This window comes from Eleginops maclovinus, chromosome 1 (genome assembly GCF_036324505.1).
Source record: "Eleginops maclovinus isolate JMC-PN-2008 ecotype Puerto Natales chromosome 1, JC_Emac_rtc_rv5, whole genome shotgun sequence".
NCBI classification, from domain to species: domain Eukaryota; kingdom Metazoa; phylum Chordata; class Actinopteri; order Perciformes; family Eleginopidae; genus Eleginops; species Eleginops maclovinus.
Window position 1 is genome coordinate 24,464,604 of NC_086349.1, and position 22,239 is coordinate 24,486,842.

At 39.5% G+C, this 22,239-nt stretch overlaps 1 protein-coding gene across 2 annotated transcripts in view; it reads right to left on the reverse strand.

The window, feature by feature from the left end:
* Positions 1-195: 195 nt before the first annotated feature.
* The window catches only part of LOC134868914 (arf-GAP with coiled-coil, ANK repeat and PH domain-containing protein 3-like), a 72,770-nt gene continuing 50,726 nt past the window's right edge, over positions 196-22,239 (reverse strand). Inside the window, exons 11-25 of one of the 2 annotated variants that reach the window (XM_063890320.1) lie at positions 17,306-17,418; positions 16,396-16,447; positions 15,878-15,978; positions 15,375-15,486; positions 14,853-15,061; positions 12,957-13,026; positions 12,395-12,489; positions 12,096-12,313; positions 11,880-11,969; positions 11,654-11,743; positions 10,766-10,992; positions 10,055-10,164; positions 8,908-9,018; positions 8,762-8,823; positions 196-1,151 (exon numbers count right to left, since the gene is read on the reverse strand). In XM_063890320.1, the coding sequence (XP_063746390.1) occupies positions 1,045-1,151; positions 8,762-8,823; positions 8,908-9,018; positions 10,055-10,164; positions 10,766-10,992; positions 11,654-11,743; positions 11,880-11,969; positions 12,096-12,313; positions 12,395-12,489; positions 12,957-13,026; positions 14,853-15,061; positions 15,375-15,486; positions 15,878-15,978; positions 16,396-16,447; positions 17,306-17,418 (1,767 nt within the window). In that variant the 3' untranslated portion in view covers positions 196-1,044. Of the gene's footprint in view, positions 1,152-8,761; positions 8,824-8,907; positions 9,019-10,054; positions 10,165-10,765; positions 10,993-11,653; positions 11,751-11,877; positions 11,970-12,095; positions 12,314-12,394; positions 12,490-12,956; positions 13,027-14,852; positions 15,062-15,374; positions 15,487-15,877; positions 15,979-16,395; positions 16,448-17,305; positions 17,419-22,239 lie in introns of both variants that reach the window. The other variant, XM_063890312.1, reaches the window with a different exon arrangement.

Below are 22,239 nucleotides of genomic sequence, written 5' to 3' on the forward strand. Positions count from 1 at the left end.
CTACAATAACAAGAAGTTTACAAAATACATTTGGAAAATCTTAATCCAATTAATATGTCAGAAACAACTAGTGTTATACTTCTTATGCAGGTTGTTTTTGACCTGCTGATTTCATATTCCAACACAAGGGGTCACTTTAGCTGCAGTGGGATGTGATGCAGTTTTATGGCCAAACCGAACAAAGATCTCTGAATGTATTTTGTGTAAACACAGAGAAAGTTTATTTTTCATCCATCTTTCATGTGCATTCCTGTTCATCCACATATATTATCATGTGTGCTTCTAAAGCACATGTACAGTAACACAAGCACTGCATTTCATAGTGGTACTGCAAGGTACAATTACACAAAGTAATACAAAGACTATACCAGCATAGTCAATGCAAGAAACCACAATATTTCATAACAGAATAAACGGAAAACAATACTGCGACTTCATGGTTGTTGATGATAACTGACAAAATGACTCTCTTTATAGCATACAACGTAGCTGAATTCAAGTTCAAGTATGAAATGTAATGGCAGTAAATGCATGCATTACACTCACACACACACAAATGTATTTACGTCAAAGAAATCCTTCAATGAATCAGAATAATGCAGCAAAATAAAAATCAACGATTAACGAAGATAACAAAACAAGTGCTTGACATTTTATCCAAACGGTTTTATCTAACACTGTACAAAAGCAATGCTATATTTATTTGTAAAAGCATTTAAGAGGACAAGACCAGCAACATCCTCATTTCAATATAAAACGTTGATCAAAAACAGCACAAGAATCTTGCAGATATAATGCAGCTACTGTATGATAATGATATTGATATGAAATAGAATGATAATGACCAGCAAACAGCATCAAAAAAATGCATTATTTCACACTTCAATGGATTAAAATGTGAATTATTCTGTGGAATAAACAGGCTGGGTAACTTATAACACGTTATGCTTTTTCTTTAAGGTTTGTGATGATAACTGTCAGAATATGGAAAGTGGCTGTTGCACTTTTCAAGTACATGACTCTGTTCCTCTGCTTATTTCCCGACTACCTGAAGGAGTGTCTGAAGTGCACACTCCTTCGTTTCAGCTTCTCCGGGTTGTGGGATGCCATGTGGGAAAACTCTCGGAAGATGTCGAGGTATGTGGCGTCTCCTGATGAAGAAAACAACCGGGAAATAATGTTGAAAATCATGCAACAGTCAAAACACCTATTATACAGAAGTACTCAGATGGTGTACTTAAGTAAAAGTAGAAGTACCAGAGTGTAGGAATACTCGGTTACAAGTAAAAGTCATGCATTCAAAATGTTACTCAAGTAAAAGTACAAAAGTATCAGCATCAAAATAAACTTAAAGTACCAAAAGTTAAAGTAGTCCTTGTTTGATTGGTCCATTTCAGAATAATATCTCTGATATGTTTTATAATGATTGATCATTAAAGTGTTCTCAGAGCTGGTAAAGGTGCAGCTAGTTTGAATGGCTTTGTATACTGCAGGGTAGCTGCTGGATTTACTGCAGGTGAACTAAAGTCTGATTTAAGGGCTGATTATATTTACCATCATTAATCTAAATCTGCCTAGCAACTAAATACATGTAGTGGAGTAAAAGTACACCATTTACCTCTGAATTGTAGTGGGGTAGAACTACAATGAAGCAGAAAATGGAAGTACCTTGAAATTGTACAGTACTTGAGTATATGTACTTAGTTACTTTACACCACTGCTTTTATATAAACAGGAGCAATGAGGGGAAACAGAAAGCATAAGGAGCTCTGTGTAGGAAGAAATCCCGGTGAATAGAAGAAGGCAAAAACAGGCCGAGGCACCACGAAGCTTTCTTCTTCAACTTTACAAATTCTGAGCTTTTACTTTACTCGTGGCCATGGTAACCGCTCAATCCACAGGCGTAACAAAAGCAGTCGAACTCTTTTGTGTCTCATGAGAGCTCCCAGGCTCGGCTAATTAAAAAAAAGAGGAGGAATGAACATTCCTGGCTTTCCCTGTTTATGTGATGTGTGGGGAAAGAGAAGCAGGGATCAGCGAGTGCATCCTTAAAGCAGATATGGCTTTATGGTAAAAACCTGCGCTTAGTATTTCAAAGTATAAATCATGGTTTAAAAGACATAGTGGAGAGGGAACAGAAGTTAAGGAATGGTTTGTACATCGCTATGTGATCTTGCTGAAGTATCACATTTAATGCAAGTGCTTCTTTTGCATTTTGTCGAATAATATTGTGTTATTATGGAACGACACTATAGATTTTCATGCTCTTTTATGCAGTTACACTAGTCCAGTTAATCTAAGAGCCTAAGCCAGGAGAAAATGCAATAATAAAGCCTTAAGAGTTTATATTTTAAATGTATACCTTTATTCTTATATCTGTAAGGGGCAAGGGCAAAGTGTGGGCACTTTAGTAACACTGTAGTATAAATTGTGGTTATATGATAGTGTCTAAGGAGACTTATTAAGCATATTGAATAACATGTCCTACATTTTTGGGTTAAATATGTCCAATAAATCACTTTTTAAGACGATATAGTGATAGATTAAGTAGTCTTTTGCCAATTTCTTGACACAGAAATGCAGGAAAAGTACATTTTTGGCGACATTCTCTTACTAGTTTGTACAGCGCTGGTCCAAACTTGGGGTTTTTAGCCTTTGCACACCATTTACATCCACTAAAACCTATACAACACACTACAGGAAAGGGAACCGCACAATAGGCCCCCTTTAAGCGTTGACACATACTTTAATTTAAATACTTATATGAACATTTTCTTATATTTTCATCCAAATATATAGTGTTGTATACACCATAGTATATTTAGTAAACCATGCTTATAAAACAATTCAAACTTTCAAATTCAAATGTTAATCTCTCTCAAAGCTGTTCAAATGTGTCATGCATATTGTAATTTACTAAATAGATATGTTATAATGTCATGCTGTGGAAACCAGAGACATTTGATCCATTGTTAGTGCAGCAGCAGTGCATGAAGTTAGAAGTGTGTCAATGCTGTTAGAGGAAGTGAAAGGTTTCAAAGAAGAGAAGAAGAAGAAGAAGCAAAGGGAGAGGACAGATTTGAGTCACATCTTCCATTTATTTTAGTTTCAGAAGACAGTGGGAGGGGTTATTGAACAAAGAGAGGGAGTCAAAACCAAACATAGGTAGCAGTTAGTGTTAATATGCACAGGAGAATTCTTACAATATTCAAAGAAATGAACAGTTAACAGTCAGAAAAAGTACAAGAGGTTAAAAGTTGCATGTTAGAAGCAAGCAGTTAAAGTGTTAATAGTTTCTTTAGTTAATATACACAACAGTCAGCAGACACATCGTACTGTACAACACATAATCCGCCAATGGCTCGATGCAAATCATCGTCCGCTCAGTGACATCGTCCGTAAGCTACCACAGCGAGTACTGCACAAAATAAGAGAAGGCTGGATTTTCAAAGTGCTTTCATTTGTTCAGTGACAAGCAAGAAGAGGGGGGTGAGCGGCTCAACGCCACGTCCTTTCAAACAACATTATTTCTCTGCTAAACAGCCTGTCTGTGTCTTGGCAAGCTTAAGTTAGGGACTGTAAGACAATTATTCGGGGGATAGGAGAAAGAAAAGTGTTTTTTTTCTTCCAAATTTTAACGTTATTTTCAAAGGGGAGTGCATTTGCGTAAATATCTTTGCTTGAGTTCAACTATAGCTCACAAAATGACGATATCATGCTCACTATTAAGGGAACAGGGCTAATACTGTGGTTTATTAGACATGTTGCACCATTAAGTTTGATCTAACCCCCTCTGTTGGGGGTCTGTTAATTGGTTGCACAAAGTAATGAGACAGGAAGCTATGTGATCTTATTAGCGCCTGAGCTAACGAGCCGCTAAGTGAGAGATAGCAAGCGATCGGTTTTCTTCTATCTGGTCTTTAATAAAACTCTTTATGGAATGAAATAATATAAAATCACGGGGGAAAAAATGTCAGCGTGGAGAAAACAGCTCATTAAATAAAACGGAAAGAAGCTCAAGAGTAAATTTGACTGAAATTGGCCCCTAGCATGTTAGCGGTTAGCTCTCCCTTGCCACTTCCTATTGTAACTGTGCCTTTATTTCATACATTGCTTGCAGGACTTAGTATAGAACAGAAATATAGAATAGTGACATTAAAAGTGACCTATAAAAATGCGTTTTCAGACACCAATATGTTACCAATATGTAATAAAGCGAAAAAGCATACTCTGATCATACTTAGATTCATGGTTTAGAAATGTGTTCATCACTGCAGCAAGGTGAGAAGTCAAACCACAGGAGGTCCGCAAAACAAGAGTCCAGGAGGTGTTTAATGTATTCACGAATGGTCCGAAATGAAATACATTTAGCCCTGGGCAGGGTCTCGTTTTAAGCAACCACCCGAATAATTTCCAATTTTCCCTTTGGATTCATGGCCTACCATAAGAAACAAAGTGGTAGGAGATAAGAACAGAAACACTTGCTGGCACTCTGAACTGTCTGTGGTCTTTGGCTAACTAAACCTCAACAGTCCATAGCATCTGTCAAACACAAGCAACATCTTTGGGGAAATATTTGGGCTAATTTTACCTAGACAACATGAGAAAACCCACGTTCTGGATCACTGCTTCTTACTGTATGTCATCAAGAGTCAAACTAAGAGTAATCGTCAGACGTTCCTTCATTTTAGAGCGTAAACGGGATGATTGCAGGCTGCCATGGTCATTGTCATCAAGCTTTTAGCACTATCCAGCCAACAGAAGACAGGGGCGTTCAGTCTGTTTGCCTCTATTTCTGTCAGTGAATGTAATTCCATGCACTATTGTCATGATTTGGCAGTTTATAATATGGACATCAACATTATTCAACAATATTAAAATGTCAGATATTCACATACACTGGGCACATAAGTAAACAAAAGCAACAGGAAGATCTGGGCAACAGCCACCCATGCATTATAAACAAAGAACACGTTTAATTTATGCTTAATCGTGGTACATTAGAACACAACGAACGGACATTTCAACATAAATACTGTATATAATCACAGTAATGCTTGTTAGTTTAAGGTGATTTATAAAGAAAAAAATCCATCTCACACTGCAGTTTTGTACTCCAAGGGATTATATATTATCGAGTGTGTGTGTGTGCGTGTGTGTGTGTGTGCTCAGCAAAATGAGATCTACCAAAATATATCCAGCTTAAAAAAATACCATCTGCATTGTTGTTTAACATAATACAAAAAAATCCTCATTGCACTTTTGCTCTGGACGCTTTGTCGTGATTAAAAGCATTACAACTGATCCCGAAGGAGACGAGAAGCTAGCTTTAAATCCCTGTTGGTCAGAAAAAGTGCATAATTCTGCTTTTAATAAATCATAAAAGCTTTGGAAGAGGAAATGATCTTTCTTCAGTGATCATCTAATCTCAGTCACAGTCATCGCAGCCTCACAGTTTCCCCTCGTAACGCAAATACAAACACCACCTTTTATCACACACAACACATCCTCAGATTATTAAAACCCAACAATCCTCAGATTATTAAAACTCAACAGTCTTCAGATTAATTATTAAAACTCAACAGTTTTCAGATTATTAAAACTCAACAGTCCTCAGATTATGAAAACTCAACAGTCCTCAGATTATGAAAACTCAACAGTTTTCAGGTTATTAAAACTCAACAGTCCTCAGGTTATTAAAACTCAACAGTCCACAGATTATTAAAACTCAACAGTCCTCAGATTATTAAAACTCAACAGTCCTCAGGTTATTAAAACTCAACAGTCCTCAGGTTATTAAAACTCAACAGTCCTCAGATTATTAACATTTAACAGTCCTCAGATTATTAAAACTCAACAGTCCTCAGATTATTCAAACTCAACAGTCCTCAGATTATTAAAACTCAACAGTCCTCAGATTATTAAAACTCAACAGCACTCAGATTATTAAAACTCAACAGTCCACAGATTATTAAAACTCAACAGTCCTCAGATTATTCAAACTCAACAGTCCTCAGGTTATTAAAACTCAACAGTCCTCAGATTATTAAAACTCAACAGTCCTCAGATTATTAAAACTCAACAGTCCTCAGGTTATTAAAACTCAACAGTCCTCAGATTATTAAAACTCAACAGTCCTCAGGTTATTAAAACTCAACAGTCCTCAGATTATTAAAACTCAACAGTCCTCAGATTATTAAAACTCAACAGTCCTCAGATTATTAAAACTCAACAGCACTCAGATTATTAAAACTCAACAGTCCACAGATTATTAAAACTCAACAGTCCTCAGATTATTCAAACTCAACAGTCCTCAGATTATTAAAACTCAACAGTCCTCAGGTTATTAAAACTCAACAGTTTTCAGGTTATTAAAACTCAACAGTCCTCAGATTATTAAAACTCAACAGTCCTCAGATTATTAAAACTCAACAGTCCTCAGGTTATTAAAACTCAACAGTCCTCAGATTATTAAAACTCAACAGTCCTCAGATTATTAAAACTCAACAGTCCTCAGGTTATTAAAACTCAACAGTCCTCAGGTTATTAAAACCCAACAGTCCTCAGATTATTAAAACTCAACAGTTTTCAGATTATTAAAACTCAACAGTCCTCAGATTATTAAAACTCAACAGTTTTCAGATTATTAAAACTCAACAGTTTTCAGATTATTAAAACTCAACAGTCCTCAGATTATTAAAACTCAACAGTCCTCAGATTAATAAAACTCAACAGTCCTCAGGTTGTTAAAACCCAACAGTCCTCAGATTATTAAAAACCAACAGTCCTCAGATTATTAAAACTCAACAGTCCTCAGATTATTAAAACTCAACAGTCCTCAGATTATTAAAACCCAACAGTCCTCAGATTATTAAAACTCAACAGTCCTCATATTATTAAAACCCAACAGTCCTCAGATTATTAAAACTCAACAGTCCTCAGGTTATTAAAACCCAACAGTCCTCAGATTATTAAAACTCAACAGTCCTCAGATTATTAAAACCCAACAGTCCTCAGATTATTAAAACTCAACAGTCCTCAGATTATTAAAACCCAACAGTCCTCAGATTATTAAAACTCAACGGTCCTCAGATTGAATCGCTCCTGAACAGGCAGTGATGGATCCTAACAAAGTACATTTACTCAACTACAATATTCCCAGTTTATGCTACTTTATACTTCGACTCCAGGACATTTTGGAAGCCAATATTGTACGTTTTACTCCACTTCATTTATCTGATAGCTTTTAGATAGTAGTTTTAGATTTAGATTATTAGTTTATACAAAATATAAATGAATTATTGAATAACCCGTGACATATAATAACTATAGGTCAAGAAATCCAGCAGCTGTTTATAATTCCAAATAGATCTACATTTAGCAGCTGTGGTAAACAAACAAACAAACACATCAATAATCATAATCCAGTAACTTAATATAACTTAACCTAATGTGCGAATACCCATAAGGAGTACTTTTACTTTGGGTACTTTAAGTATATTTTGTTGCCGATAGTTCGGTACTTTTAAAACCAGTGCCTTTAATATAGTGCAGTTGAGGAATGGGGAGACAGAGGGGAAGACGCGCGGCTAAGGGACTCAGGCCGGATTCGGACCTGGGTCCACCGCATGGGGATCAAACCCCAGTATATGGCTGCCATCTCTACCCACTGAGCTATACGACGGCCAGGTTGCTGCTTTTTTAAGTAATAAATCAGAGTAGTTTTTCCACCACTGTGAAGTTGAATTGACTGCTCTTTCCTCTGAAGACAAGTTTGACATTATTCCTCCAACTAATTTGCCCCACAAATAATATGTAGTTACCAGGGGATTCCCATTTCTATTTTTTTGACTCAATATCCCCTGAAGGTTTAAAGTATGACTGCCAGTTTAAATGACCTCTGTTTCATCTCCGAGAAATCATGTGTTGTCCGTCCTTTTTGTCAAGCAGCTCTTAATACTACAATACCCATGAGCCTCAGCCAACAGTACGAGACTGAAGATACAAAACAGAGCGATAATCGTTTGAAATGGAAACAAACTATGGCTCCATAGCGGCTGAATTCATCAAAATAGAAAGTGACCTAAAAGCAAATCTGAGTTTAAGCTCTGTGATTGGATGTTCCTTGCGTAGTTAACTTTAACCCTAAAGTTTTTATGTACAGACGTTTTTTGTCTTCTGTACTGATGATTTATCCAGGAGATGATAGATGCGTCAGAGGGGTCGCTTTTGATTGTCTACGATTACAATTAATGGGAATTAAATGTAGAATTGTTTGTTAAAGCAAACTGTGGCAGGTCTGTGGTTCAGAGCACACTGTAACATTGAAAAAACCCCACCAAAAAGTTGTCTCTAAACACACTGCTGAGGACTTCATCCGTGGTCTACTGACAGCAGTGCTGCTGGATGGAGCCCACCCTTCTCCCTGGCAGTGATTTCTTAACCATGCTGTGTTGATGTTGTGATCATTTGGGCAGCAGAATCAAATCTGACATCATTAAAGGAGGTTCATACCGAGCTATTGTGTGATCCTGAGTGATAATCTGACAGCTATTGTGTAGAGTCAGCGGAGGAATACTGTATGATGGAGAGAGGAAGTTAATCTAGTGAGGAAACAAGTGTGTGTTCTGGCACCCCCTGCACTGGTTTGACTGTCGTTTGAACCTGACTTGGTTCTAGCACTCGGCTATAGTGAGACAGATAAACTCCTGAATGCATTTCTTATACTGCTGCTCAGTGGGGCTGCTGATTGGGTAATGACCTGGCTGTCCAAAGGGCCCCTCCGACTCCCGCATCTCCTCGTTCATCCGGGCCAGACGCAGCCTGGAGATGAAGAGGAAAGCGTGTTAAAATCCATCAAAGCTGAAGGTGTTAGGAGAAAGATTAAATGTGTAAAGATGAACATACAGCGTGACTATATCCGCATTGGCTTGTTGCACAGCTATACTCAAAGGGTCCTGGCCATCTTCGTCTTCATCGTTCTGTGTAGCTCCTCTTTTCAGGAATAAACACACCTGCCTGGAGATAGAAAATAAAGGGGATCAATCACAGCATTCAGGCAGATTGTTTGAAGTGAAGAGATAAAGATATTGCAAAAGAAAAGTGACACTTGTGCGAGTAAAATGCAGATATAACTTTATCCTGCAACTGATGACTAATGGGAGGGCTATTTTCTGTTTAAGCTATGCTAACCAGTAACATAAAGCGAAGAAACCAGCAGTAAAACAGAACCTATTGTTGTTATTTATGTCAGCGCAGTATCAGCAGTCCCCACATCTGTACACAAAGCTGCCTCTCGTCCACTTGAACTAAACTGAGTACTCCGCAGCAGATACTGTACGTAGGTTTTTAGTACATCCATTTCTGAAGGTATGTTCTGTGTGCAACTGTGTCTCTGTATGCACCATGCACACCAAGGCTGCTACGTGTTTACCTACTACAATAAACCTTATTACCAAAACCGCAAATATTCCAAACTCCGAGAACTTCTGAAAATATTCCAAACTCCAAGAATTTCTGAAAATATTCCAAACTCCGAAAACTTTTGAAAATATTCCAAACTCCGAGGAATTTCTGAAGATATTTAAAATTCTGAGAATTTCCGAAAATATATATATTTTTTAAATGAAGTCAATGATATAAAGTGATGGAGCCATTTTTTTCCAAAATTTCTGTGAAAAAAACAAATACTGTCATCAAGTGGTGACCTCTGTATGCAAGGGACTGTAAAAGATACGGCGCCGGCCCTTTAAGAGACACGGAGATCGAGACACCGTATTACACAACGTAAAAGACAGAAAAACGATCCAAGTTTGTCTCAGAATTTTGCAGCTTTTGCTTTGATTTATATAATGTCTAAATGACTTCAATAGAACAAAGAGAGGTTTTTAAAAAGGATGTGAGAGTACCTTCAATACAGCTTTTGCAATTTAACCCAAGTAAAGTTTGAATGCATTTCTTTCCTCTTCTGTTGTATTATGCCTTTTCTCTAGAAGCTATGCATATGTCTGGTAATAAGCTCCACTAACACAGCCTGCGGCTCGTCGTGACTCACCCCGTGTGTCCCAGATATGTGGCGTGGTGCAGCGGGCCCCTCCCCCTCGCGTCCCGCTGGTTGACGTCAGCAGCGTTCTGCAGCAGGAACTCGCAGGCGATCAGTGAACCCTGAAATAAAGTCACAACACCTGTTAGCTGCATGCCGACGACCAGGTATTGATCTGATCTCAAATATGCAACACATTCCCAGCTGATGGTGATGTGGGTTTCTTTCCAATTCCTTAAATGGCTTAAAGCTGATTTTCTAAAGCAATTAATGTGTTTGACTTATATCTGGATTGCAGATTTAGACTCTCAGCATGAATTAAATACTGATGTTTCGACCAATATGCATCCTAAATTCTATTTCCGGTTTAATCCTACCAATTGGACCTCTATTTTGTCCCTGTGTGGGCCATGTTTCATAAAATAATGGTCAAAATCCAAGAACAAAGGGTGAGATATCCTGACGTTTATTCTCTAATACAGGTCAAGCTCAAAACATACATTTCCCATGATGCAACTTGACTTTGGCTCACAGCATCTTGCAGAATATAACACCCTCTCCAAATAGTGAAAGCTTACCAACTTCTAGCAGGTTGAGAGCTGCTCATGACCGACATTCAAGTGTGTAAGAGCTTTAAAAGGGTTATTCTGTCACTGAAACATAAACTGAGGACAGCATGACGTTTCCTTTGAGACTCATTTCCGCTCAGAGGGTCTGACTCACCCCTATGACGGCCTGAATGAGGGGCGTCTTCCCTTCATCTTCGTCGTTCACCAGATTGACGTCTGCCCCGTGGGCGAGAGCTTCAGCCATGACGGGGAGGTTTCGGGCTTTGGAGGCTTTGCAGAGCAGCGCCCCAGGGTGGAGCTCCCTGATGTCCTCGGGGTCCGACGTCTCCGGCTCCGCCTCCAGCTCCGCCTCCCCGCTCGAGTCCTCGGACACCTCGCACTCTGAGGAGATGGAAGGGTAGACTGTGTTATCATTTTCTACTGTAATATCCAAAAGACCATCCGTTAGCCCTCCCTTCATTCTTTTTTCATCAAATGAACATAAAAAATAAACTGAAATATTTCAAATTAAGTAGAAGAAAAGGAAACTATATATAATACAAAAGCAAAATACAGGATAAACTTAAAATAAAGCAAAAATAAAATGTATTTATTGTCCTATAGAATAGTTAGTGGCAGATTTACATTAATGAAGGTGAAACTATCCAAAAAACAATAATACTTTCACTCATAAATAATAGGTCAAAATAAATCCCCAATATTTTTTTTACGGTACGTTTATATTTTGATAAAAAATGGACAATAGTTTTATTCTGGGAATATCACGAGGCAAAGTGTAAATACATTTGTGAATTTAACAAAAAAAGACCGAACCGGGAAAATGATACTTTATTTTTTAGATACACAAAACTTTTGCCAGCAGAAATAGTTAAATGATTATTCCCAAAAAGGTGAGACAGAAAGATTATTCCATAGAGAAAGAGAACAGACCTTACATTAGTGGGTAAAGGACATTTATAGTAAGGGAGTCAGCCACATCAGTAGAAGGAAAAACGTAAACACCCTTCACAGCCATCAGACAATGATTCCTCCGTGGACTCACCCTCTGTGACGCTGTCCACCACCGAGCCGAACTCCAGGATGTCTGAGCTGCCGTCGGTGCTTCCTCCCAACCCGCTGTCACTGCTGAGGCCTGCCGGACCGGGAGACGCCACAACACGGACACATTACTTATACTGTCTCTATCTGACTCATCGATACAGTTTGAATGAACACAGTTTCCACATGCTACTGTAAATGGTGAAGAGTCTGCATGGTGACTCGCTTACTTCGAGGCCCAGATCCCGTGTCAAAGTACGAGAAGAGAGAGTCCAGCTCATCGGGACAAAACAGAGATTCTCTTCTGAACTTAGCAGCGGCTGAAAGACAACACAGGAAACTGGTGAACACACAGTCAAACTTGAAACAGCTGGAGCTTGAGCCACATTTGTGTTTGATCAAATTATGAGTGTGTTTTTGAGAGCGACAGAGATCCACTAGCGTACCTGAGGAGAGAGTGGACGGGGAGATGCTTCCAGGGTCGTGTCGGTATCTCCGCCGTGTTTTAGGAACCGTGGTGGCGCTGTTGTGCCTCCGACACTTCTTCACGCTCCACCGCCGCTCCGACTTCCTCTCTCCGTTGATGAGTATCTCTGTGGAGCCCAGCTTCTTCAGGAACTTCCTCTCTACGTACTTTGATTTAATCCAAGCCTCCTTCTCCTGCCTGCAACGGAGCAAACACCAAAATGAGAGGCTAGAAAGTTACCGATAAAATTTGATTTAGCTTTATTTAATGATTTCCTACCTTGAACTGGACGGCAGTGGTTTCTTGAGACCTTGCTCTTGGTATGAGCCTTCATAGATGTGGTTGATGACGCTGTTCCCAAGCTCACACATTAACTACAAACCAAAAACAAAGACCCATTAATGGTCCCCTTATTAAGACAGCATTTTTAGAATAGATTGACACCTTAGTAATTTAGTTGATTTGAAACAAACAGATTGATAATCTCTACAACTAGAGCTATAGCTAAAAGATGTTTAGCTTAGCTTAGCATAAATAGTGGCATATGCACGCATTATATGTCCTTTCTTTCCTTGGTGTGGTTGTTGTTTCTAACTATTATGGAGCCAGGCTAGCTGTGTCACTGTGTAGCTGTGTTTAAAAGGCTTGTATGCTGGGCCAAACTGTCTTAGATTCTTAGTATGTTAAGCTAAGGAAAGATGAGCTAAGCTAGGCTAAGTAACTGTCTCAAACTTATAGCAGCATATTTTCCAAAATGTTTGACTTTTCATTTAGCAACTTGGTATTTATTAAGCACAATAACTGCCTTATTGTGGCCCGACAATGCAGGGAAAAGGGGTACCTTTAATAATTCTGGTTCCCATGAGTCCAGTGTGAGCGAGCGGACCTTCGAGCAGTGAACTCCGAGACTCCTGCAACAACACAAATATTTAATGTTATGGTTTTGAACTGTAGTCAAAGAATATAGAGAAGAAAGTGCAGTAAATTCACTATGTTATGACTCTTAAAGGTCCAGGCTGCAGCCAACATGGGAAACAATAGTATATAAATATAGAAAACTAAAATGAATGAGGGAAAGAAATCTGATATATTAGGTAAACATGTTTCTATATTATGTATTTTTTCATATTTGTATTAATATTTACCTTTTTTCTATAATTTACATTTATGGTATGATTTGATTTTTCAATATTTTTATTCTCAAGAGCCACAACATAAAATAAAATACCAAAAATATTTAACAAAAACTATATTTATTTGACCATTTTTGTAAAACGTGCTTTTAGTTTGAAATTGAATTTACTCCTACATAATGTACCAATGCATACAATTAAACTCCTATGTATAAAACTACTTTGTAAACCGGATAGCGATAGTAAATCATTCACTATGATGACGCGCTCTGAATAGCAGAGAGGATCGAATATCAGAAGAGTTTTATCCAGAGGGAAGCGAGCAGAGCCGCTGCTGCTAATGTAATGCAAATCACAGCGTTCCAGTCAGAAAGCTGTCCGGTATCCAGGCAACAGTGGCACACTCGAGTGAAACAAAAACAATGACAGTGTGTTTCTTCCCCTCGTCACCCTGCATTGTAACAAGACGTCTGATCTCACTGAGAGAGGAGTATGAATATTCAACACGTGGGAACACACGGGGAAAAGGTTCGGGATGACATCAGCCGTGATCATTTCAAAATAAAACACACACACACTCCAGAGGGATTTCTTTTGCACCCAGGGAGTTTGAAATCTAACAGAACATGAGATCTGTGTGAGGATCTTCACTATGATCTGATAGGGAATTACTAAAATAAATGACAGCTATTGTGGGCTTTTTTTCACTGAAACTCCCTCCATAAAAACTCTCAATCACAGCCTCACCCAATGGGCAATGAATCGCACCGACGTCATCCCTTCAAAAGTGTGTGTGTGTGTGTGTGTGTGTGTGTGTGTGTGTGTGTGTGTGTGTGTGTGTGTGTGTGTGTGTGTGTGTGTGTGTGTGTGTGTGTGTGTGTGTGTGTGTGTGTGTGTGTGTCTTTGGCAGGAAGATCTGAGTGTCTTTCACAGCACAAAGTAAGGTCAAAGTAACAGACATTTGGCACCTCCAAATGGCACTTCCTGTTTTTGGTGCCATCGCCCACACAGCAACATCGGCAGCGGCACATTCAGAGTACTCATATTATTTATATTCTACGCTTTGAGGAACTTTTCTCTGCAAACTGAAGAGGCTTTTTATATTTGTACGAGCATTAGTTTGGGACACAACATACCTTTTTGTGGCCTTTACACTTTTAAAAACGCTTGATTTAGACTAAAAAAAGGTGATATTATCTCACCACAACTGCAGATGTTTCACTTGCCTTAAAGAATTAAGACTCTTAGGACTTAAATAACTGATAATACACACATTTTCTATTATAATTTCAGGAAAGCGTTTATCTTCAAAGTCAATTTTGCAATCGTTTATGGTTCATAGTATAGTATAGAGGTATAAAGGAGCCTAAAATGGAAATACTCAAGTGATTCATACTGTAGGAACCTATAAATTGAGCAAAGGTCTAATAAATTAACAGTTAAAATTCATTTGGACGTGCCTTTCAGGACACCATTCACTGCATTAAAGCAATACTCAAAAACAACTTGATAAAAAAGAGACATTTCTAAGCAGAATTTAAGAACTTCAGTCAAGATTCCATTTTTTTTTTTATGATTAATCTCAAAAATAAAATGTACTCTACCTGTGGATGCCGGAGCACTCGATGCACAGCAGGATGCCCAGGTTGATGGAGGCCCAGCGGGGGTCGGCCTGTCCGCAGTCGCAGCACTGCTCGTTGCCGGGCAGAAGCTGGATCCGCTGCAGGATGCTCTCCCCACGGACGCTGCGCTCTCGCGGCTCGCTCGCCGAATCGATACTGCTGGTGGACGGGGAGGCGGTTCTGTCCAGGTGCTACTCAAAATAACAAAGAAAGGCGAGTCATTAGGATCAGAAAATATGCCTTAATGCCTTATTCACACATACAGTATGTTCAACTGGTTAAAAAGGTATGCAGTCAATTGTTAGTCAAGGTATATTAGTATTTAAACATGTCAATTAGTGAGCTTCAGATGAGCTGGTAGATAGATAACGTAGCTAACCATCTGCTGGTAGTACATGGCCTATTTATAATCACATGCATGCATCTCTGAGAGACGAATAGACCTTGTTTTTTCCAGATAGGGTCATTCTACAGTGGACCACATGCTTAAAATCTGGGACTCACCTCTATGTAGTAAGAGTCTGGGCTCTCTCTGTAGGCTGAAGCGATGCTGGCTTGAACCGCCTGAATCCACGACTGTCTCAATTTCTCAGACTCGGCCTGTAGCATGCAGCTCCTGCAAAACACACAGAAGAATTACCATAATCATAATGTACACATCTGGATAATGTAGTGTGACATGCTTAATTGGGCAGCAACCACTTATATTCATTACTGTTAGTTTCTCCAATTAACAGTTTAGTTTTTAGAATGAAATAATGGAAAATGTCAAGCTCATGTCTTTACATGTCCCGCTTTGTCATTCCAAAACCCAAACATGTGCAGTTTAACATGATATAAAACAGAAGAAGGAAACAGAAACTACAAAATGACATGAATGTCATTGAAAAACATACTTGGGAATCACTCTTCCTAACAATTACACTCTTTAACAGATGCAACTTGGGCTCGATTACAACCCTGAGGAGCATGAATGTGTGTTAATCCATCCAATAGTTAAGCCTTACTTGGAGGGGGAGACGACCTCGAAGCAGAACCTCCTCTCGATGTCTTCACAGGGTTTAACGGAGCACAGTCGGAGGTCCTCCACCACCACCGTTAGAGAGTCCTGCAAACCCAAAAACACAGGTTTGAATCCGGCCCGTGTGCTTTCAGGCGTGTCAGCTCTTTTATCTCCCCGGTTATAAATGTAACTCTGTAGCAAAAGGCTAAACTGGTACGTAGAATACCTCTGCTTGCGATAAAGGTCGCCTAAACACAACACAAACAAAAGACAGCTGCATGATATATACTTTTCCTGGCACTTGGAGTACCTGACCATTAGATATTCACACACGCTGATGTCAAGCAGAGAAGATTGACCTGAAAGCCACACTCAGATATCTCTCGACTCGATGATGGGTTTGAGTAAAGATCACCGTAACGATAAAAGAAACCTCCAACCCCCTCCTCCATTAAAGTACCCTTTTAGAGCCCACTTTACCCCCGGGGGGAAAGCTGATAGCTGCCAGATATATGGACTTACCTTGAGCTTCTTCTGATAGACCAGCTGACTGTTCTGTATGGAGAACCACCGCCTGCAGAGAGAGAGAGGGGGGGGGGAGAAATGACTTTTTATAGAAAGGATACGCTTCCAATCTTTAAGGGTCAGCGTGCAAAGGGGAATCACAAACATCGTCAACACAACAACGTGTCCATGTGAGAGGAAGTCATCACGTGGTTTCAGATCACAAACCCACTAACCCCTGAATCTGCCTCAGAGAGACAGAAACGGGCTGAAAATTCTGCATTTAAGACTATATTTTAACATATTGTTCTCACACGACCCCAATGCATTTACATTACACACTATTCTCATTCTCAGGTTCACAGTGTGTCCCTCTCCTAGGACATGTCTCCATGCTTTAATGTTCAGAAAGCTCTTTATGTTTCTCATACTGTCCTGTGCTGCAGCACCTCTTTTCACTCTCTGTCTGAAACCAGAGCCCAGTCTGCTCTGATTGGTTAGCTGGCCGGCTCTGTTGTGATTGGTCAACCGTTAGAGATGTCCCACCCCTTAGCCTATCACTTACAATGTGTTGAAGCACTAGCCAATAGAAGCGCCAGTGTTACATAGTGATGTCACTATGTTAGGGGACTCAACAAAGGAGTCCAATGGAGGCATTTCAGGCGGGGGGGGGGGGGGATTTTAGCCTTTGCAGACCATTTACGTGCACTAAAACCTTATAAAAAACAGACTACAGGAAAGGCAAAACCCCAAAACTCTATTTTAAAAAATCAACAACAATTATTTGCACACTTTTAACCCATAAATGCCAAACATGTGCTGGTTGCAGTTCCTCAGATTTTAAAACGAGTAAATGTCTTTTTGTTTTAACTGTTTATAACTAATGTGATACGTTGCAGTACATAGAGATCTTTTCCATCTTAGTTACCTGTTCCAGGTCTTGAAGGCATTGCTGGCCCTCTTGAACAGGTAGCCCTCCATCACCACACCGTTTGGGGCGTCCACGTTGAACTCCACCTTGGAGTCGTCATAGGAAAAGTCCTGAAAGAGAAGAAGAAAGAGAGACACATAAGACTCCAAGATTTAAAACAGCACATGATTGTGGGCAAGGCTGAGCCTTTACATCGTCCAACAGGAACCAAAGCTGCAGAGAAGAGCTTGCATGTGTGCTGTTCCTGGAATACCAGCAGCATTGGATGTGCGATGTACTGTACATACAGTCCATTAACCGACCAAATCAGCATACACTGTGCGGCCATGTGGAAGGCGTCACGTGTTACGGTCTGTGTATGCATTAGAGTTGCATGCCATGTTCCTGCGTGGCACACTGGGGCATTTCGTAACTCAACAGATGTGAATGTGACGTAAATCATTACATAAACAGCATATGAGTCATGAGAATTAGCCTGTAACCTTTTCATGACTTATTACATGACACGTAGCACGTTAAAGCAGAGAGCGACACACAGGTATTTAAAGCTGAGCTCACTCCTTCATTTGTAGGAAGCAGAACAACATCAGTGTTTTGATGTAGAGGTATGACACAGCATGTCCTGAGAAAGCTAATAAGCTACACTTAAGAGGTATTATAATATGCAGGAGGAACAGAACATGCACTTATCCATAATCTGATTTAAACATCACATGCATGCAGACATGAGAGACCACCAGATGCTGTTTTTTGAAAAGGTTAAATTTAGGCTGAATGCTAAAAATGCAGAGATTCACCAGACTTTAAATATTAAAAAGTACCCGAGGTTATCCGAGTGCCACATTCAGTCTCCTGTTTCATAACAGGCTGTGTGTGTACACCATCCACTACTTATTTTCTGTTTGAATTATAGATTAGCTAGTTGCTCTCCACCATGTAATCATACAAATCTTGTAAACATGAGGGGGAAAATAGAGCTGGATTCCAAAACACACGAGATAAATATTGTTTTAGTCATTTAGTCATCGAAACGCATCGTATTTACAATGGAAAAAGGATGTGCTCAAGTCAACGTGAGTCAACAGAAAAAGGGGAACCAGTTCTGAAAACATCACTAAAATGAGACAAACGACACGTCAGATATCGACGAGTACAATTGAAAGTAAAACGATACATACATATATATTTAGACTAGATGGGGAATGCAAAGAAACATGTTTTTTCAAAAAGGGTTGAAATAGGGCAATGGCTGCATGAAAAGTAGACCAAAAAGAAACCAAATGGGGATTTCTTCATACCATCCAATAATCACACCATCGATTTCCTTTTGAGAAAACTTTAATGGAATCAACTCCTAATTCATTTATTCCTAATTCCTAAATTATGCAGAATTTAAACCGTTTTGTCGACTGGTTGCATTTTCCAGTGTTAATTAGATAACACCTATTTAAAAATGTGCCCGTACGTCATTGAGCATTACACCTGGGGACCCCGAACATTTTTAGATTTTAATGAGAGCAACTGTGCTGAGAGAGAGTTAAGTAGAGGAGAGAGAAAGAGAGCAAGGAAGAGTGAGTTAGAGTTTAAGTACAAGTGCTTAAAAACACCGACACAGTCAAATGTTTTTCTAAAAAGACTGAGATAAATACTCCTTATACAACAACAAATATCATGATAACGAATAAAGAACTGACCCAAAGTAACAACCAGCCAAAGAAGTGCAAATCTACCCACCAAACTGTGGTCCCAGCGGCAGAGGATCTTCATTTTCAAACGTTTGGTGTGTTTCAACAACATTTCAAAGCCCAAAAAAGCAACAAAAAAAAAGGGTTAAAAATGCACTCCTTTGACGCAGACCCCTCAGAGCAGAAGCATGACTCTCCTCTCTCCTCTCAGCGGAGGTTAACGCATCGTGTCGCTGCGTAATTCCAACAGTGTGCTCTCCACCACAGCCACCTGCAGCCCTGAGGATTATGACTGATTAGCATACAGCTGCTAACGCGGAGGAATAGTGGAAACGCCTCCCGCTACTGTAGCGGCTCTCGCCTGAAACACAGGCCAGACTTCTGTGCTTCAGTTTCACAACTCCCTGAACACACCTCCCTCTCTGGGGAAGGTGGGGTCCTCTGTTGACCCAGAGGGAATCAATCTGGCAGGGGGCCCAGATCCCCAAACAAACACCTCTCAGGGCGTGATTTACCCTCTCCTCACAGTAGTTCTGCAGATAGATGTTTCACAAAGTGGATACAAGCATGAATGTTTCCCATGCCATCCTTTCTGGGCACTTATAAAAACCCTGTAAGCCACTGGAGTTCACATAAATGGCACTCATTTACCAACATTTATGCCATTTCCAGCCAAACAAACTGTATTTTGGTGCTGAATTACATGTTTTTTCACTATGGGTAGGTGAAATTTAGATTGACTAAAGAGGAACATGTGTTCATTTTTTTTGCAGCAGTCAGAGGTCATCAGACTTTTAACTAAGTAAAAGTTACAATACCGCAGTGCGAAAAATCCTCAACCTAAAAATGACTTAATACAACTACAGTTTTTAGCATCAAAACATACTTCAAAATAAGATATATGATCCTTAAATCAGGTATAAAGTAGGATTAAATGCAGATACTCAATTAAAGTACAAGTATAGGAAGGATCAAATTCAATCAAAGTCTAAGTATAAAGTCAGATAGCATAATACTCTAAATTAAATACTCAATTTAATTCAATTTAATACAATTTAGGAACTTTCAGGTGTCATTTTAAACACTACACGATCAGATATTGGGCTTATTAGGAAGCATCTGGGACCATTGGCACACTAATACTAGTTTTCTATAGCAGGATAAGTTAGCCGTCCATGAACACCATGATGTAACCAGTGCTACCTCTACAGCACTTACACTCCTACAACCCAAAATACCTCCACCGTGCACGTTGGGCTACCCACTTTTCTATTAGCGGGTTATGAAGAAGCTTCTGAGTAACTCCGTGCATCTGAATTCGGTTTCTACGTGGTCAAAAATGTATGATTTGACACCAAGTCATCTTTAAAATCTCAGATTTTTTGGTGACTTTTTCAAAGGAGCAACCTAAAAGGAGTTGATGTGCCAATTCTATCCACTTTTGAAAGACCCCCATGGCATATTCAATTATCTGCAGCAATGCTAACCAATTAAATACAAGAAGTCAAACAGCTTACCTTCAGATTCCTCCCTCTTCCTGAACACAACATCCCATGCAACCCTGAAACAAGATGTGCACTGTGCGGTACTCTCTCTGAAAAATCTCTCAAGCTTACAAACAAAGATCATCTATTTTTAATGATGCAACGTCACACAGGCAGAAGCTGAACACGAGTGAATTATTGAAGCGGCGGGGGGGGAAACACAGACTTTCCAAACGCTGGGATGCAAGGAGCAGCGGGAGGATGCAGACAAAACGTCCTGGTGTTTCATCCACCTGCTGCTGAGCGTGGTTACACCTACAGGCTCCTGCTGCAGAGGGCCGATGCCAAATAGTGAGCCTGGGACTGATTAGTCATTCTGCTGAGAGGTGGATCATTTTGTGTGTCTCAATATCAAAGTGTTCCTCTGGTGTATACTGGTTTTTTGAAAATACCTGCTTAACATCTCCATAACTATCCCCAACTATTCTTCCACAAACCTGATTGACTTCCCTACAGAAGCCAGAAAAGCCCCAAAAAGTCTTGCAATAAACTGTCCAAAGTCTTCTATAACCGATTATTTTTGCAAGTGTAGGAAGTTTTTCCCCAACAAATCAGCAACGACCCAAACTGTGTTGACCAAATGAATGCAATTATAAAAGAAACGAGGTTTAAAAATGGTTTTCAGAGCACAATCTTACATAAGTCAATGGCTACTGATGCACTATTGTAGGAAAGTGTTCATTTAGACGTAGTTCTCAATGTGTTTAATTGCAAATACGACTTCTATGCTTCCTAAAATAAGCTCTGTTGAAAACCAAAGGGATGTTAAAGATGAGAGGAAGCAGTAAGTGATGTGTCCACATATAGCATGTGTTGCCCCTCCCTTTTTTATTTCCCTATAAGATGATACCGTTTGAACAGAGAGAAACAACAACTACTCAATCCGATTTTGCTTCACAGGAAGTTTTGGGAAGCAACTGGTATTTTTCTGACTTGTATGTATGTACTGTATGTGCCTCCTATATAATATGGATTTTCACATCTATGTTGAAGATGTAGAGTGTTGTTGTCGATCTAAAAATCAAAAACATGTCGTCATTTCTTTACTACGACATCCATCTGGAGTTTAAAGCCGTAAGAATGAGTGATGCGCATTCAGGGCATCTTGTAGCGCTGCTCTGGTGATGTAAACACAGAAATATAGAATAGCTGCGGAGCCGACAGCATGAACAGGACTTCTCCATTAAGCCCTCCGTTAAAAATGAATGTCTGTGAGCGTTCAGATGCTTCTCGCTGCACTTTAACTCCCCTTTCTGCTCTCCTGATTTTTACTTGTGTACCGAGAACGAGCTGCCTCTTCGCCCTGTGTACGTGTACACAAGGCTTATTGCACAGAAGAAACAAGAAAGAGAGGAAGAATAACAAAGTGAGCCATGCTGTTCTGGAAGCAGCGGGGAATAAGGAATACAGATCACACTGACATGCTGCACTTTTGTGAATGGATTAATCCTGTTTCTCAAGTTTCTCAAAGACTGCATGTTCATTTTGATGCATATTGGGTAAAAGCTACACTGAACCCTTACTATAATTAAGATACTATAATATATTTGATAGTTAAATGCTAACTCAGGACACAGTAGTGTAAGAAAGTAGCTCTCTATAGAATTTATAAATACATTTCACTCACATTATATTAATATTTCAGTATACAGACTGACAAAAGAGGATACATATGTTCACTTTTTGCAATAGTTAGAGGTCA